The 19,178-nt window shown below is 46.9% G+C and overlaps 1 protein-coding gene across 1 annotated transcript in view; it reads left to right on the forward strand.

The window, feature by feature from the left end:
* MED13L (mediator complex subunit 13L) overlaps positions 1 to 19,178 on the forward strand; it is a 2,324,591-nt gene that overhangs the window by 960,692 nt on the left and 1,344,721 nt on the right. Inside the window, exon 5 of the mRNA XM_069619219.1 lies at positions 16,432 to 16,577. Coding sequence (XP_069475320.1) covers positions 16,432 to 16,577 — 146 coding nt within the window. The remainder of the gene's footprint in view (positions 1 to 16,431; positions 16,578 to 19,178) is intronic.

Here is a 19,178-nt window from a genome sequence, read left to right on the forward strand (position 1 = left end):
GATGACTCTATGGTCAGACAGCCAGCAACCATTATGTGGCTTTCCAACGAGATTTAATAGGTCTGGCAGGCATGTGGCTAGTGACCACACAACCTGCGCAAACAGCGTTCTCTGAATGCTGTCCTTATAGATTATTCTCCAGGTGGCCAAAGTACTCTCCACAAACATATTTGGCTTGGGTACATTTATCTCGAGTGGATTGTGTCCTCCAACGTATTCCTCATCTTAGATGTATTCCATCCAGCTTTGCTGCTCTTCGGAAATTTTTTCGGCAGAGGGCGCTGTGTGTCGATATTGTCGAGTCGATGGTCCCTAGAAGGCCTCCATCGAGGGTGACGTCATCGGGTGTATAAGTAGCACACGCGGCGCCCGTTGGCCTCGGTTCTGTTTTTCCGCAGTTACATTGCTTCGGACATTCGACACGCCTCGGGTTCTGTGAAAGAATATATATAAGAAAAAATAATGTCCTCGTCATCGACACCGACCACAACCCCGAGATCGGGTTTCAAGAAATGCAAGTCGTGCGGCTCAAAAATGTCAATCACCGCGAGTGTTTGTGGTGCCTCGGAGAAGGCCACGACATGGAGGCCTGTTCGAAGTGTCAGGTGATGACTGGGAAGGCCTTGCGAGAAAGGAGAGGAAAGCTACAGGTAGGTCCGAAGGATCGAAAAAACTCTAGCGTCAAGTCGAGACCCCATGAGGAGAAATCTCCTAGACGCGAAAGGCATCGATCTAGATCCCGAAGTGATTCTCATCGCTCGTCAAAGAAATCAAAGAAACGACGCCACAGGTCTCGCTCCACCTCGTCAGACGAGTCTCCGAAAAAAATGAAATGCCCCACAAAACATTCGTCTTCCAAAGAGTGGGAAGCATTCAGGGTCAAAATGATGGAGGGGTTTGAGAAGGCGAACCCTCGGTCCGCGCCTTCTTTGGAAGCCGGCCGGGAGCGTCATTGCTCCGACACTTGCATGCCCTCGAGCCCGGGTGATCGTAAAAGGGAGGAAAGGGAACTTTCCAGGACGCCGAGTGATAAACGCTCCAGTCGAGTCAACCACTCGAGATCACCGACGCCGTCCGAGACCTGTAACACCTCGAAGGGAAAATCGTCGAAGACTGCCTCGACGCCCTCAAAGCAGACCCTGTCGACGAGCACTATGTCGTCGATGCCTTTATCGACGTCGACGCCGAAACCCTCGGTGCCAAAGGCTCCAACCAAGCCAGGGCAGCCAGAAAAAGATGAGAAAGTTGCAAAACATGTAATTTCTTCAGAGCCCAGTACTACACCTCTTCCTCCTCCTCTCCCAGAGAAGGTTTTCAAGCCTCTCCCTAGGAAGGAGTTTTTCAAATCCTTGACCTCAATTTTTGAGGAACAGGAGATATCCGAGGTGGAAAATGTACCTTTTGGATTGGAATATGGCACCCCAAATGTCCCAGAATGCTTGATCTCAGAGGAAAGCAGAATGAGGGATTTGGTGGAGTCTTTACATAATGCAAGTGGCATTGACACTTCTCCTGAGAATGACTTTGGTAGACCAGATCCAGGAGAGCATGCCAGTCCATTTTACCGTCAGTTAATGACCAAGGTGGTAGATTACTTGGGATGGGCTAGACCACCAGCCCAATTCGTCCAAGACGATTTAACAGACATATTGGACCATGGTCCCACTGAAGACCCAGTACCTTTTCATGTAGCCTTACAAAACGGGGTGGCCAAGAATTGGGAAACTCCGGATTCTATTCCTCCGGTAAATAAATCCCTTGCATCAAAATAACGCCCAGCCAGTAGCGTCCCCGGCTATCTGTCAAAACATCCAACTCCCGAGAGTCTGGTCATACAGGCAGCCACAGCTTCCAACAAACCTGCGTACCCGTCTATCCCTCCAGACGGGGACGAGAAGCGTGTGGATGGTTGGGCACGGAAGTTATTTTCAGCCGGGAGCACAGTATTAAAATCTGCCAACTCCACATGTGCCTTTGCAAAATTTTCGTACACTCTGTGGGAGTGCATCGCAATGGCGACGGAGCACATACCAGAAGGGGAAGAAAGGGAAGGTTTCCTAGCCATCGTTGGAGATGGAAAGGAGGCCATGCAGGAATCCCTTCAATCTAGATTGGACACTGCAGATAGTGTAAGCAGGTCCATGGGCACTAGCATGGTAATGCGCAGGTTTGCGTGGTTACGGAAGTCTGGTTTTGCACCAGACGTACAGAACCGCCTTCTGAACATGCCTTTTGAGGGGTCTCACCTTTTTGGCAACAAGGCTGACGAGAGCCTTAAGAGGTTGCAGACCTCAAATGCAGCGGCCAAATCTTTAGGAGCTGCTATTAGGCAACCTCAGCCTTTCCATGCGCAAGGGCAATCATGGAGGGGACGATCCTATCGTTATTACACCTCATATGGAAAGACGAGAGGAATGGCCAAACAAAGGGGCCAAAGAAAGGCCACTCGTGGTGGACGAGGAAAACGTGCTAAGCCAGATCCAGTTGCACCCTCCTTGCCATCAGCGGCTGCAACATCCGCGACAAAACCACTTTGAGGACTTGAACCACAAAACACCTGTAGGAGGCAGGCTGTCGCAGCATCTGCAAGAATGGCGAGCCATTACTTCAGATGTTTGGGCTCTAGAAATAATAGCCCAAGGCTACTGCCTTCCTTTTCTAAAGGAACCTCAAAGCAATGCACCAGGGAGACACCTGTTGAAGTCTTCAAACTCGCTCCTACAGCAGGAAGTTCTAATCCTGCTGGAGAAAGGTGCTATAGAACCAGTACCTGCAGCGGAGAGGAACAAGGGATGGTACGCCCCGTATTTTTTAATCCCCAAAAAGGATGGAGGATTGAGACCCATCTTGGACTTAAGAAACTTGAACAAGTTCCTCCAGGAAAAACAAATTCAAGATGGTTACCCTTTCTCAGATCCTTCAGGCCCTTCAACTCCAGGACTGGTTGGTGTCATTGGACCTACAGGATGCTTATTTTCATGTGCCGATTCATCTCAAACACAGAAAATACCTGAGGTTCATAGTTGGCGACTCACTATCAGTTTCGAGTCCTGCCATTCGGATTGACCTCAGCCCCGAGGGTCTTCACCAAGTTAATGGTAGTGGTGGCAGCGCACCTCAGGAAAGGGGGGATTCATATCTACCCCTACCTGGATGATTGGTTGATCAGGGCACGTTCTGTCGAACAAGCACTGGATCATCTGAAAGTCACCTGCCACTTCCTTCACAAACTGGGCTTCTCCCTCAATTTCAAGAAGTCTCAAATGACACCTTCCCAACAGCTTCAGTACATAGGAGCTGTACTAGACACATCCTTGGGAAAGAGCTCGCCTCCTAAGACGAGGGCTCAAGACATTCTTCAGATTGTTTCCAAATTCCAAAATGCCCAAAATCTCCAGGCTTACGACTTTTTAAGGTTGCTCGGCCTCATGGCATCCTGCATCTTTCTGGTGCCAGAGGCACGCTTGAGGATGAGATCCCTTCAATGGGCCCTAAAGACTAAGTGGTCCCAGTTCTCGGGTCAAATGACAGATCTTCTTCAGATTCCGAACAAGGTCAGACAAGACCACCTATGGTGGACCTTTACAGAGAACATCCTAAAAGGAGAACCTTTTTGGCAACCATGGCCGGAGATCACAGTAGTGACGGACGCCTCACTCCTGGGGTGGGTGCCAACGATTTGACAATCAACGGTCGTTGGTCTCCATCGGAGTCCAAATTACATATCAACCTTTTAGAGCTGAGGGCAATCAGACTAGCGCTCAAGGCCTTCCTGCCATCTGTCAGGGGAAAGAATGTCCTGATAATGACGGACAACACAGTGGCCATGCACTACCTAAACAAAAGGTGGTGTGGGGTCACTACCCCTGTGCACAGAGGCAATGCAGCTCTGGTATTGGGCGATTCAAGAGGGAATCTCTTTAACAGCAATTCATCGAGCCGAGGAAGAGAATATGACGGCAGATGCTCTGAGCAGGCAGAGCACGGTGTCCCACGAATGGGAACGGTCTCAGGAAGTCATTCAAGAGATCTTCGCCCTTTGGGGGACCCCTCAGGTAGACCTATTCGCAACCAGTACCAACCGAAAATGCGAAAAGTATTGCTCAAGGGAATTTCCCCCGAGAGGAGCCCTGGGGGACGCGTTCGTGGTGGATTGGAATTTCCCACCGATTCCCGTTATTCCTTAGTTCATCAGGAGGCTGAGACGCTTCGGAAACCGCATGATCCTAATTGCCCCGGATTGGGCCAGGAGATCGTGGTATCTAGATATGTCCATCTTTCCTCCAGTACGTCTTCCTCAGAGAGAGAACCTTCTCTCTCAAATGGAAGGTCAGGTTCTCCAACACTCAACCTTCATGCTTGGTATCTGAAAGGCTGAGATACAGGGATTGGAACCCTCCAGATGATGTTATGGAGGTGTTGCTTTCGGCAAGAAGGCCAGCAACAAAGTCTCTATACCGTTGCCGTTGGAAAAAGTTTTGCAGCTGGTGCAGAGAAAAGAATGTCAATCCTTTTCTATGTTCTATTCCGGAAGTACTATCTTTCCTTCTGACCCTAGCACATACATCGAGGTCTGAATATCGGTACAATAAAAGGTTACCTTGCAGCGCTTTCCATTTTCAAGCGCTCATCGGAAGAATGCTCCTACTTCAAAATTCCTTTGATAACACAATTCTTAAAAGGTCTCACTAATGCCTTTCCTCCTCGCCCATTTCAAGTACCGATTTGGGATCTAAATTTAGTCCTAACATTCTTAATGTGTGCCCCTTTTGAGCCTATGCACACGTGCCCATTAAGATTACTAACTTGGAAAATGGCCTTTTTAGTTGCTCTAACATCGGCAAGAAGAGTGAGCGAATTGCAGGCACTGTCTTCTGGGCCACCCTATACTGTGTTCCATAAGGACAAGGGTTGTATTGAGGGTTAAACCATCATTTTTACTAAAGGTAATATCAGATTTTCATTTAAGTCAGAAAATTGTTTTACCCTCATTCTATCCTCCACCTAATCCTTCTAATGAGGAAGAAAGATTACACAGACTGGATCCAAAAAGAGCTTTAAGCTTTTACATCTCTAGACTTTCTAGGCTTAGAGTGGACAACCAGTTGTTTATAGGCTACACAGGAAGGAAACTGGGTCAATCGGTAAGAAAACAGACAATTCCACTCTGGATTGTACTTTGCATTTCAGAATGCTACAGACTAGCACAAAAAGACCCACCAGAAGAGTTGAGGGCTCATTCCACCAGAGGCATCGCCTCTTCCACTGCCCTTCAAAGAGGTGTCCCAATAAGGTCCATTTGCGAAGCAGCAACTTGGTCTTCACTTCACACCGTCTCAAAATTCTATGGCCTGGATGCTTCCCAGTCTAGGGAGCAGACATTTGGAAAAGCAGTGCTTTATTCCGCCATCTAAAGGCATTGATAAAAAAAATGTTTTTAAAAATCTGACCCCTCCTCCAGAGAAAGTAACAAAATACTGCTTTGGGAGCCTATCTAAGATGAGTAATACATTGGAGGACACAATCCACTCGAAGAACAAGTTACTTACCAACTGGTAACGTTCTTTCGATTGGATGTTCCTCCAACGTATTTCTCATTGCCCTCCCAACCTACCCCTCTGTAGATTTTTCCGGGTTATTGCCATCTCAAATCTCGCAAGGCTGATACCTATCTGCCGGCACAATCTACACAGTACAAGATCACATGCAAAAAAAGGGGGAAAAACGGAACTGAGGCCAACGGGCTCCGCGTGTGCTACTTATACACCCGATGACGTCCCCCTCGACGGAGGCCTTCGAGGGACCATCGACATCGACGCACGGCACCCTCTGCCGAAAAAATTTCCGAAGAGCAGCAAAGCTGGATGGAATACATCTAAGATGAATACGTGACATCTGGGCTGTGTAACATCTGCCCTAGACAGCTCCGGCCTTTATCTGCTTCCTTTCTTCTAAAGATTTAAACCACCAGTATATTTTAATCCTGCGAGTTTAGATGTAGTGAAAAGATAGTGTTGCAAAAAGTTGTTGGTATTCTGTAAAAGTCAACAAAACAGTTTTAACAGTGAGGTACAGAAAATGCCCTCCCCCAAAATGGATTAATGGCCTTAACTTCTAGCAGGGATCTTTTCCAGACCCTAATTATGCACAGAATGACATTGAAACAAGTTGCCATGGCAGCAAGGTTTAAGCTAAGATACAAGAATGATGTAATTTGGCCACTACTGTTTCTTTCTCCCCAGGCGAATTTAGAGCTAAAAGCTATCTATAGTAGCACGTTTCTACCTCCTACTTTCTCAGTTTTTCCTCCTCTCGAAATGTACCGGCATTCTGTCTAATACTGCTTGTCTTCCATTTTACCACCTTGTGCTTTCCCTCCTTATTTTCCTTTCCACCCCCTCTTCCCACTCCATATCCTTTTCTTGCTCTGGTCATCTGTCCTCTTTTTCTGCTAAATGTATCTCGGTCACACTGGTGTATAACGGCGTCTGTTTAATTGCTAACAGCTGCTGTAATGGGGAGCTTTAGGTTAAAGAAATAGTGCTCTGGGATTAGTGCCTTCAGATTCTGTTTTTATTACTATAAAGCCTTGAAAATGGTTGAACATTGTGGTTGTTTTGTTAGACTCGGACGTGGAAATGCTAGTTTTAGCCAGAATGTTGCCATATACCCTAGCGCATGTGACATCTTGAAGAATAGGACATTCACAATTCAACACTTGTATTGTTGTCTGAATCTTTAGTCCAGGGAAATATATTATGTTAAATTGTAAAGTGGTGTAGATGGGGTTGGGCAGATGTTTTCAATCAATAGCAAAGTGAAGGCCTCTGCTTGGCAGTACATGGTTGGTATTCTCAAATGGCATTTGTGGGGGGATAGAAGAACAGAGTAGAGGTTGTGCATACTTGACTGGGTACAGTTTTGGCATTGTGGATGTGGAAAAGTCCTAAATGGAAATAACACTGAGAAGACTTGATTGCCCCCTGAATAGTTTTATTGCAAGTGTATGCAGTCTATACTTGAGCTGATGACTGATTACTCTTCCTGTGTTATACTGGTTATTTCCACATGGCCACAATACCATGGATGTCCCTTGATCTGGCCATGTGGTCTGCAAGGTGAATGACCATTTGAGATGCTGATAGAATGATGATGCAGTGTTCATTACCAGATGTTCACCAATTTCACATAGACTTACTAGAACTGGGGAGTTCATATTGATGATTCTGTGGAATATGGCACATATTGTAATGCCATAGGTGGATGTACAGGAGACCATGATTTAGTGTGTGTGTGTTTGTGTGTGTACGTGTGTGTACATGTTCAGTGATAGGGAGGGGAGTGCTACTAAAATACATGTGAACTCAAACTGAACCAGACCAAACATATTTTTATTGGTTAGATAATCCACACACCCTTGGCTCAAACTGTTACCGACCCGGCTTGGGGGTGGCCATAGTCCAAAATGGTGAATCTTGATGTATGCAAGGGCTCAATAACATCCCTGATCACTGCACCTGAGGTAGGTTTCTCATTTACTGATCTTTCTGTGTACATTGCAGGCAACACTAGCATCTCTTAAGGGAAGAAAATGGTAATCCGGTGGCTATTCGTGCGTACCTTGCATCATGCCTGCAGATTGTAAAATGCAGCACTGCATACACTGGTGACACTAAAAGTTTAAACATGAGACCCCTCCTTGCTCTAACTTCACTTGTAACCAGTTAAGGCCCACACACAGTTCAATGCCCTTTCATGGCGCAGAGGGCTTTTTTACCCGCAAGGACCCAGGTTCAACAGAGGCAAACGTATACATTAAAAACAGATCCATACTTTACAATCCAACAACTCTAGCCTCCTGCTGTCCGTAAGTTTGAGAGGTGGACTGTATGGACTTTACTTTCACTTTCAGACAGCTAGATTCTGCACTTTAGCTGAACACAGAAGAGACATGCAAGATTATCTCAAGGCTTTTCGGTGTTCATTAAACCTGATAAACACAGGGAGAAAAGGTGCCCCAGTGGTTCAAACCTTAAAAACACTATTTTCCCCTCCCAGAGGTGCTTTATTGTGAGTAAGGATGGGACGAAGTTTGGGGGTGAAGAGGCAGCTGTAGAGGGGGTTGTCATTCAGTAGCAGAAAGGGTTTCCCCCTCCTCCTGTCCACCAGTATGCTTGTTTGCTTTCTCCCATAGCTTCCTCCCCTGAACTACTCATACGTCCCGCCCCCTTTCCTCCATCTTTGTAGGCGTCCCCCAACATGGGAACGCAACCATAACCTTTGGCAGCGAACAATTGAGCTTTCCATTTATATTTAGCATAGCGTGTCGGGGTGCAGCCCTGGGCATGGGAACTTCCCCAAGGCCCTGTCCTCCGGCGCCTCACCTGAGTCCCTTTTTCAGCACGGACGGTATCGGACCGGGCAGCTGGGTGCAGAGACTTGTTTTAAGTTCCTGCTTGCTCCCCGTTCAGTTTTTCAATCTTCACCTCCCTTTGGTGCCTCGCCTCACTGGCGCATGTTAGCTGCAGGAGGATTCGCAAGATATGCATCCTGCAACCGCTCGTTCCCGTCCTGGACCCCATGTGCTCTGTCTTGAGTGCCTGGGGCCCGACCACTGCTGGGACGCGTGTGTGGCTTGCATCGCTCTTAGTCACTGCATTGAAGACTCTGTTGTCGCATTGGAGGGAGATCTGCCGCACTTCTCCCCCAGTGCCCCTTAAAGACTTTGTCTCCAGTACTTCACGTCAAGACAAAGTAGGCCCTTTGTCTAGTACCGCTCCTCAGCGCAGAGACTCCTTCCCAGGGGTTCCCACGGGCAAGGGTTCCTTGGATTCAGGTTCTGGCAGGCCTGAGGCCGCTAACACTACAGGCTCCCAAGCTGAGGGGCCCGGGACACGTCCTTTGCGCGTTCCATGGGCAGACCTGATGCCGTCAAGGCTGCCGGCTCCCAAACCGAGGGGCTCAGGGGCCCTACTGGGCTGTTCTTGGAAGAGCGATAAAGTTCGTCCTCATTATTGACCCCAAGTAGTAAAGGATCATCGGGTTCTACCACCATGAGTCCGTCCTCGACACCATCCTGCACGACTACGGCGTGGGTGCATAGGGTGCACAACATACTGAAGCTCACTTCAAGATCGTGAGTCGGGGCCATTAGACTACCTGGCAGACGGCCGCGGGCTCAGCACCTACCATGGTGTTCTCTGAGGTGGACGCTGCTGTTTCAAGTTCAAGGCCCAAGGCGTGTCCTTCCATGGCTGAACTGACATGGGGGCCTTCGTGCGCTCCCAGATATGGTATGGCGAAAGTCCCCAAGATGGCGGATAAGCACATGGTGGAGCCTGCTATGCTGGTCATCTTGGATCAGAGTCAAGGCAATCCCATGCTTTCACCCATTGAATGGGCCCTGCAAAAAGGTTCCAGTCCCCTTCCCTCTGGAATCGGCAGCATACTTGATGGTACAGGTGTCTGGTCCCCTCAGGTATACATCTTCCCATCGCAGCCTCACGGTTACATGCCTCACATGACTCGGCGCTTCGAACAGGGGCTTGGGGCTCCCCCTGGCCCCCTGGGGCTTGGGGGGGGGGGGAGCAGGCCCCCTCGGGACCCTGCGGCTTGAGGACCGCTTATTAAAGCCCATCCTCCTCCTCATACATTCCCCACAGATGACGGGGCACCTCAAGGACATCGTAAAGGAGGTGATCCCACAGATTGTGCCTCCTCCTCTGGGCCCTCCACCTGTTCCTCCAGTGCTGCTGCCGCCAGTGCCTGTCCCTCCCCGGTCCATGCCTTGCCGGTTCTTCATACCCCTTTGGCTCCTCCTGTACAAGCAACGCCGCCTCCTCGACAACCGTTGGACCTCTCTTCCGTTCCGGAGCTAGGGGTGACCATGCCAGCACTTATGTCCCAGGGCCAGGACTCTCCTCATTGTGTAAAAAAGGGGGTAGAGGGCGATGATGATGAAGATGACCAGGACGATGAACCCTCTGCCTCTGTTAAGGCCTGTAATGACTGCATTCAGGGCCTTGCAGAGTTCTGGCCGGGGGGGTGTCCCCCATGCCTGGGGAGGCCCCCCAGAAGTCAGGAGTGCTAGCAGAGATTTTGGGCAAGCACACAACGATGCGTTCTGGCATACCTCTCCAGAAGGATGTCCTTCCAGTGGCGAGAAGGGTCTGGAAGAAGCCCAGATGAAAAAGAAGTTGGACAGCAGGTTCAGGTTGACGGATGGGGAACTGGTGGTCCTGGCCTACCATCCGCAGCCGTACTCTTAAGTGGTGGCTGCAGCGTTACTCTGGTCGAAAACTTCGTCTTCCTCCTTGGGAGTCTCCTTCAGTTGTCAGTATAAATAGGGCAAGGTCCTTCAGTCTTTGGGCAAACGGTGCTATGCCATTTCAAGGCTCTAATTGCGGCAGGTCAATGCCCTTCTAGCTGTAGCTAGCCAAAAGCTGTGGCAGGAGCTTGGGGAGTATCTGCCTGACCTCCCTCTGGAGAGGCAAGCTGCCTTCAAGGCTGGTCTGGTGGATACCTGGGCCGTTGTGCAGGACCTCATGGAGTCTTCTGTCTCCCACAACGACACAGCCAGCAGAGGGTTGTGCCTGGGGGCTGAGATGAGGACGACAGGGTGGATGCATGTCACCAAATTTTAATCTGACATGCAAGAGCGGATCCTAGATCTTCACTTCAAGGGCATAGAACTCTTATTCGTTCACGGATGACTAGTTGACAAAGACCACCTCCACACAAACTGCCAAGTCCTTGGCCATACTGACTAAACAAGGGCAGAAATCCTTCCCTCCGTCTCAAGGCAGGGCCGAATTCAAACCCTGCGCTTTCACCGGATTCAAGGGGTTTTGGGACCACAGTACGTGGAGGCCTGATTGGTAACCTAGCGATAACAGGAGGAAGTCGCAGAAGACTTTGAGCTGTTTTTTTTTTTTTTTTACACTCCACCTCCTCTCCAGCCTCAGATGCCAAAAATCAGTGTTGTCATGGTCGGGGAACACAGCTCCCCAGGGGGCCGGGTGGCTCTCTTCAAGAGTTATTTCAAGAGTGCTTGGATCCTTTTTATAGTCTCCACAGGCTTCAGTCTTCTTCATTTTCCTCAACCAGCCCCTCTTCTACGTCTGCTAGGGTCCCCGGCCCTTTTATGGGAGATCATTTCTCTTCTGGAGATGCAGGCCGTGGAACCGGTTCCTCTGTCGAACAGGGGCTCCGGTTTCTTCTCCAGAATTGTAGTACCCAAGAACAGGGGTAGTCCTGGACCTGTCATTCCTCAACTTGTCTTTACTGCTCAAACGCTTCAAGATGATCACTCAAGCATACTTAGTGGAATCTTTGTTCACAGGGGACAGGCTATGTTCCCTAGACCTCAAGGATGCGTACCGACATGTCCCCATTTACCAGCTGCATTGGAAGTTGCTGTGGTTCACGATTATGTCGTATCACTTCCAGTACAAGTTGCTGCTCTTGGGCCACAAATAGGTCCCCTGTGTGCTTACGAAACGGATGAATGCAGTGGCGGATCTCCTCTGCCTCAAGGGCCACCACTTACACCCTTAACTGGACGACTGGCTGGTCAGGGCCAGCTTTCCCGAGGAGGCGGCGCACTCCTGCCAACGGCTGGTCAATGTTCTTCACCAACTGGGTTTTCCCCTCAACTGACAGAAATCACAGCTGACTCCCGCCTAGGATCTGGTCTTCTGGCAGTGCGCAGGCAGACAGCGGCGCAGCAGGTGTTCCCCACGCCTGAGAGTGACCGGGGAAGTGGGAGAACCCTTTACCCGACCGTAGCCCACCTTGGTGAGGACGACTGATTCCTCTTTCGGGTTGGGGGCTGCTCTGGAGGGCTACTCCATACATGGCGCTTGGGCCAGGTTGGAAGCCCTCCAACATATCAATCTGCTCGAGCTCAGTGCGTCTGCCGCTCAAAGCTTTTCTGCCCCTCGGGGACAAGGCAGTTCTGATCTGGGTGGACAATTTCACAACAATGTTTTACCTGACCAAGCAGGGTGGCACCCATTCCCCTCTCCTGTGCATGGAGGTGGTTTCCATCTGGTAATGGGTCCTGACTGAGGAGATTTGGATTTCGGCGGTCCACCTCCTGAGGGACAGCAATGCAGAAGCAGACCACCGGAGCCTTTTGAAGTTCAACACCTACTAGTAGGAGTTAGACATTAACTCATTGTTGCCCCTGTTCCAGACGTAGGGCTTTCCAGATTTGGATTTATTCGCATCACCTATGAATTTTAAAAGCGCCCGGTTTGCTTCATGGGTTGGTCTGGTTCAGAGGTATCTGGGAGATGCCTTCCAGATCTGCTGGTATGGCTGCAGGTATTCTGTTACCTCCTCCCCCATTACTCCAGCAGAGCACCTGCAAATTCCGGGTGTCCGTAACCTGCAGCCTTATCCTGATTTGCCCCCCCAAGGGTGTGGTTCTCAGATCTGCTGCAGTTGTGCTCCCGGGAGCCTCCATCTTCCGATCCCCAGCAAGGAGATTGTCCAGGCTTTATCCTCTAGTGGATAGGCCGCACCCGGTCTGCAACCTCAATGTGGTTCTGGTGGCCTTGCAGCCCAAGCCCTTTGAGCCGATTGACTTGGTGGACACCCGGCTGGTGACACTGAAGCTGGTATTGTTGGTGGCGCGCACCTCTGCGCGCAGGGTCAGCGAGCTTCAGGCATTGCCATTGTGCAAGCCTTTCACCATGTTTCATAACGCCAAGGTCATCTTGCACACTCATCCAAATCTTTTGGCCACAGTGGTCTATCAATTCCATTTGAACCAGGAAATCTGCCTTTTGGTGTTCTTCCCGAACCCTCAGTCGGAGGCAGAAAGGGCTCTGCATTCCTTGGACCTCGAGAGTCCTCAGGTTCTGTCTTTCACTGACAAAATCCTGCAGGAAGTCTTAGGCATTGTTCATTACTTTCAGGGGCTCGTCTCCTGGCACAGAAACTTCCAAGGCTTCTATCGCCCCTTGGATGGTCCCGGCCATCTCGAATGCATAGATATCCATGGGAATCTCCTTTTTGAGGGGATTCATGCCCATGCGGTTGGTGCTCAGGCCATCACGTTTCAGAGGCATGCTTCTTGGAATGTAATCAGCAAGGCGACTATGTGGGACACTCGGTGTTCTCCTGAATACCAGCTCCAGGCACGATGCAGAGTTCAGTCGGGCGGTTCTGAAGATACTTTTTGCTTCGTCCTAGAAATGATGCAGGTTGTCCAAGCTCCACCCTATGGTATTCAGTAGAATCGCCCACAAAGATGGAGGAAAGGGGGACGGAACGTATGAATAATTAAAGTTTCGAGAGGATTGGGTCCACCGACGTATTCCATATCTATGACAGTAATCACCACAGCTGTGCTGCGGTGATTACTGTCATAGATATGGAATACGTCGTCCGACCATCCCATCGAAAGACTGTTACCAGGTAAGAGAGTAACTTGTTCTAGTCACTGTAGTGACTAGAGTGCCCTTTCCTTATTCCATATGTTCCACCCACCTTCCCCCGCATGTATGCCAGGGTCTAATGTATTAGGTGTAGCCAGGTATATTAAGCGTCTGATGTGTTAAAAATAGAACTGAGGTGAGGCGCCGGAGGATGGGGCCTTAGGTTTGGTCAGGGGGAGGGTGGCCCGCGCCCCTGCATGCTACATTAAATTTAAAGGTTAAGCTCAATTTGTCGTTGCCAAAGGTTACAATACCGTCCGCAACAGAGGGAACGTCCACAAGGATGGAGGAAAAGGGACTATAAACTAGAAGTACTCCAATTTATTAAACACTGCACATTCTATTTTCAATTGTTTGCTTCATAATAACATATTGTGAGCGGTCACGGGCTATTTTGGTTAATTTTAGACACATTTAAGTCATTGTGGCTGCCAATTGATGCCTCAGAATTGGCCAAAATTCTGGGAAATACCCCTTGACCACTGACAAATATTTGTATTTACAAAAAGTGGTTTAACCTAGATTTGTCAGTTCCTCGATTTGTGTCCCCAAACTTACTTTCCTCTCCCGCAAATGTTGGGTTTGATTAAGACATGCACAGACAAAAAATTTATGTTGCATCGTTTTTTTGCAGAATTTTTTTTTATCAGTAGGCAGGTGCCACTTTGTGCAATTGTAGCCAATTGTGAGCCTTTTTATGGGACCATGCGACCCCCAAATATAAGCATAACTAGAAATGTGCCACATTTCCTCGAATTAGCCCCCGACCAGTTACAAATACTTTATTTTAACTAAACAAAAGCTTAGTATAGATTTTGAAGTCTGCGTTTTCATGACCACAGGCTGTCTTTGTTGTTGTTCCAATATAGGTAGTGTTGGAAGAAGACAGGCACAGCAAAATCTGTGAGATCCTTTTTTTTGTTGTAAAATAACATGCCAGTAGACAGGGGTGGCTTTGAGACATTGGAGCCAACTTTTCGCCATTTTTGCGACCACACATTCATTCAACCCCAAAAATAAAAATGGCTCTGAAATATGTCCCACTTAATCTAAATAACCCTGACCACTGACAAATACCTTATTTCTTTTACAAATAAAAACAATTTAACATTGTATTTGCCGTTTCTGCATTCATTCTCCCAGACTCTTTGCTTGTGTTCCTGCACACATTTTGAGATTAGGCAAGCAACAGGCGAGAAGGAGGTGGGTATCTAAGGAGTCGGCACAGTACTGGTACACTTTTAAGTTCCTCCCTAATTCAGCACATTAAGGCACTGCCAATGATCACTACTCTCCACTTGAATGACTGTGAAAAACGGACTAAACAAGGTGATCTCATTCCATTGTGCTGCACCTTAGTCTTGAAAGTACATTTAAAAAACTCCTTATTTAGTCTTGTGCTGATTTGAGTTCCGATGCATTTAGGCTTCTGCTCAAGAACGGGAAAACAAAGCTACAATTATCTTTTTTTTTAACAGATTTCTACAAGGATATATTTGGAGAAGTGGGTTATGATTTATAGAGTATTATTGAAAGAAAAAACGCATCTCTCTACCAACTGGACCCTGGAAGATACATTTGGTCAAATCCCTGCACCAGTACGTGTGATTTTTAGGCAAATCATTTAATCTCACTGACCTACCTGTGAAAAGTAGAATTTATTGGCATCGATTCTGTCCACATTGTATTCCTTTTTATTTTTTTAATTAATTTTTATTTTCTTTAGGTTTTTGGTAAACCTAATAACTTATACAACATAAAAGAACAAGACAAGTAAACATTCATAGAGTAAAAACAAACTAACAAACACATGATCAGACAATTTATCATACATTATGAAGATAATAAAACATCACTTAAGACCTTCACCCTTCTTCGTAGCTGTGGACAATTCATCAAAGATTAAAATCAAGAACTTCAATGCTAAAAGCAGGGACATGTGACAACCTGACATTCTATTCCACATACTCATAACATGCGACATTGAGTTTACATATGGTTCGATCGGAAGACCTGAACATGCATTTTTTAATGTGAATGTATAACTAGGTGCAAAGAAATAATTAGTACAATAACATTCCTGTTTTCCAGTTGAAACATATTTTTACTCTTATAAAAATACTCACATTGGGAATTGGATTAACATTTTTACTCCCTAAAAATTATTTTACTCAACTTTAAAAAATAGGGAGTAAAATACTCCCACTTATAAATCTTATCTGGAGTGCTGCTCACGCGTTGAGATCGGTCATGGTGATTGGGCTGGAGTAGATCAACGAAGATGTCCAACAAAAGGTAGTCTTGACTGCTTACTGTCAACTAAAAAGAATTGACTACAAAAAATATAGATGAAAATAGAGTATGATTCTAAGGGCGGATGTTGTGGCAGTACCTCCAAATCCCCTTTCATAATTCTCCTTTCATAATTAACCTTTGTACCCTGCTGTATTTTCCGTGTGGGCTATTGGAAATTAATCAAGCCATTAACCCTGCGCTTGAATAACTGAAGCACTTGCCCTTCCCTGTACCATTAGCTTGTGAGTTCCGTTAGACTTTGTCTAGCCTGCGTGTAATGTTGTAAAGGGAGGCAGAGGATAGAAATGAGATGTAAGTGCTATTTGTGATGGTTTCTACCTGCTATGCAGAAGTCCTGTTGGCGTACAGGGAAGATGTTAGCACATTCGGTTTCAGTGTCTTGACACATGCTAAATGATAGCGCACATGCGAAGAAAACATGAGCTGCATTGTTGAATGTAAATGTTGTTTAAATGTGCTAGCTATTGTTGGTAGGACAAATAGCCATACTGAATTGTTTGCCTTTGCATAAACCATTTTATATTATCTGCTTTAGGCAACATGAGACAATGGTTTATATGTGATAGGCCAATGGTGATCTCACTGAACCGACATTCTTGACTTAAAATGCAACAAAATCTTCTGAGTGATTTTAAGGACATACGACATTCAGCTTTTCTTTTTTTTTCAGTGAGCATCTCTCATGTGCCTTTACATTCTTCCTTCACGGGGAGAGTAATGTGTGCACAAGTGTTGAGATTGCACAGCACCAGCCCATCTATCTCATCAACGAAGATCACCTTCATCTGGCACAATCCTCACGCACGCCCTTTCAAGGTAAATAATCAGTGTGTGAGAGGGAGTGATGTTTGTGTGGCATGACGATTATGTACTTGAGATGCTCAGCCCATTCCTCATCTGGTCATCCCCAAGATAGGGGAATGTGCAATATTTGGTATATTTAGCTCAATTATATTTCCATTTCTTATCTGCCCAGTCTCTATGATAAACCAACCCCTCCACTCAAAGGTGCTCAGTTGGACTTCCTCTCTTAAGGAATGTTGCCTCAGGGCAATATTAGTTATGTTATCAAAGCAATGAACTAACGTCTGTTAGCAGTTTCTGTGGTTTTCTTTGTTGGCCAACATTCAAGGTGATGACGGGTTTCCTCTCCCCTCAACAAATACCAATTCTTGAACTCTAAGTGCTCACAATAAACGTTGGTTGTTAGTTTAATGTATTCAAGATAAGTCATCACTATTATTTTATTTTTTTAATGATTGGGGTGGTGGAGTGTATTTTTATTTTTAGAGCAGGGGTCCCAATCCATACTCCAGTGGCATCCTGCGCATTGTATCCACGTTCAGGTTGGTAGTGGTGGCGCTTTTTTGCAATTCGAATTGCACCGAATAGCTGGACCTTCTTTGGCAAGCCCTCTGTACCATGAGGTGTGGCTCTGCCAGATTGTGCACCCTTACCAAAGTTGTCTTTTTGTTTTATTTGCTTTAATTGATTATATTATTTTAGCAAAGGCATCGAAATGTCATCCAGTTTTAGGTAATAATGTTTAACAGAACCCTTAAAGAGGTTTTAGAAAATATCCAAAGGTGCAATGAGAGATTCCTTAAAGTTAGACATCCAGTCTCTCCACTTTATTGGAGTATTTTGTTCATAAACATGACCACTGCTATCACGTGTAAAGTCTTTTCTCCGTTCATCAGAGTGGTCCACCAGTCCTCCACGTCAAGAGTGGAAAATTGTGACATCAGCTGACCAAGTTGTTTCGTTCTCTCTCTGGTTAGAGCTGGGCAGAGTAACAAAAGGTGTTTCAACACTAGGGTTCCACTCCACAAAAACGACATTGATTCTGGTTGGATTTAGTTCGCATTGCAAGAACTTCATTTGTGGGCAGCAGGTTGAGACGAGCTCTAAGAAATTGATCTTGATAGTCTGTTAAGGAACTGTGCTTGATATCCTGGGAGAATGCTTAATTTTCGTGTCTCCATCACAAGATGCATAGCTGAACGGAGCAAGCAGCGGTTGCAAGAGTAGATAGCCAATCAGTCTCAACTTCTTTTTTACTCTTGTCTGATTTGATATCAGTTCATCAGTGGTGCATTCAATTTCGTTAAGTTTCTCTGTATTAGTTCTTGCACAGTTTTTTAACATTGGGCTAGTCTGTGATGTTAGTTCCTTAATTATGATGTCCAAAATCAGGGGTCAAGGGGATAGAAGACATTTTCTGTACAAGGCCATACTGTTCCATTCTACCGTGGATAGCAGGCCAAGCTCTTGGTGAATTATCTGAATCAGTGTGGACATTGGAGACCCACAACTTTTTTCCAAAGGAGTCCCTCTAGCTGGGGCCATACTAGATTCGGAATGTTTGCCATCTCCTTCTCCATAAGTCAGGGATGGAACCAAATTTGTTTTGTAGTAATTCACCACTTGCAGTTAGGTAAAATGGCCACATTTCATGTTCAGTAACAGCGCTTGGCTGGCCAGTGTTTTATTTTTCTCTTTAAGATGGTCCACCATCAGGGTTTCAATTGTGCTGTTATTATGCCATACTCCTCGATATTGGAATGATTTGACTTGTTCAATTGGCATACGGCCAAGAAACCATTTCTGTTTTTTGTGCCTGGTTGATTTTCCAAAGCACATTATTTTCGTTTTTCCTTTATTTGTATGTCATTCGTGTTGATGTAATCTTGGAGGTTGTCTAGCTGTCACTGAAGGCCAACTGGGGTTTAGTCTGTCAGGACCAAATCATCAGAATAGAGCAGTGGTCTTCAAACTTTTGTGGCCTGGGCCCCCCCTGAGCAAAGTTTGGGCAAGCCGGGCCCCCCCAAAAGTGCCAGATGGACAGTATGTAGAAATCGCTATGAACTTTTGCGTGCTGTCACCGCACCCTACTCCCAGTACAGACCCTGGGCTCTCCCCACCCTACTCACACCACTATCACAGTTCTGCTGCCCATCCTGCTCCGACCACAGTCCCATAACACAAGCATACACACATCCATACACATTTAAATAAAAAATAAATCGCCATAAATGTACCTTCGAAGGGATTGTGTCCTCCGACGTATTCCTTATCTTTGATCATTTGTCTCCAGCTTGCTGGCCTCGGAAATTTTTTCAGTAGAGGGCGCTGCGCAACGACGTCCGCCGAGTCGATGTCCCTCAACGGCCACCGTACCGGCGCCGACGTCACAATGCCCATAAATAGCCGCGCGCGGAGTCTGTTGCTCAGTTCCATTTTTCCACGCTCTGTGGGGCATCGGAACGTCGTTGCTCAGTTCAGTCAGAATATCCTATATCTACTCGAATATACCAACTTGTTCTCGATGGCATCTTCATCGGAACCGACGACGCTGCGATCCGGCTTCAAGAAATGTCGAGACTGCGGTAAAAAAATTTCGATAACGGATCCACA

This window comes from Ambystoma mexicanum, chromosome 10 (assembly GCF_040938575.1).
Source record: "Ambystoma mexicanum isolate Mex_15411 chromosome 10, UKY_AmexF1_1, whole genome shotgun sequence".
In the NCBI taxonomy this organism is placed as follows: Eukaryota; Metazoa; Chordata; class Amphibia; order Caudata; family Ambystomatidae; genus Ambystoma; species Ambystoma mexicanum.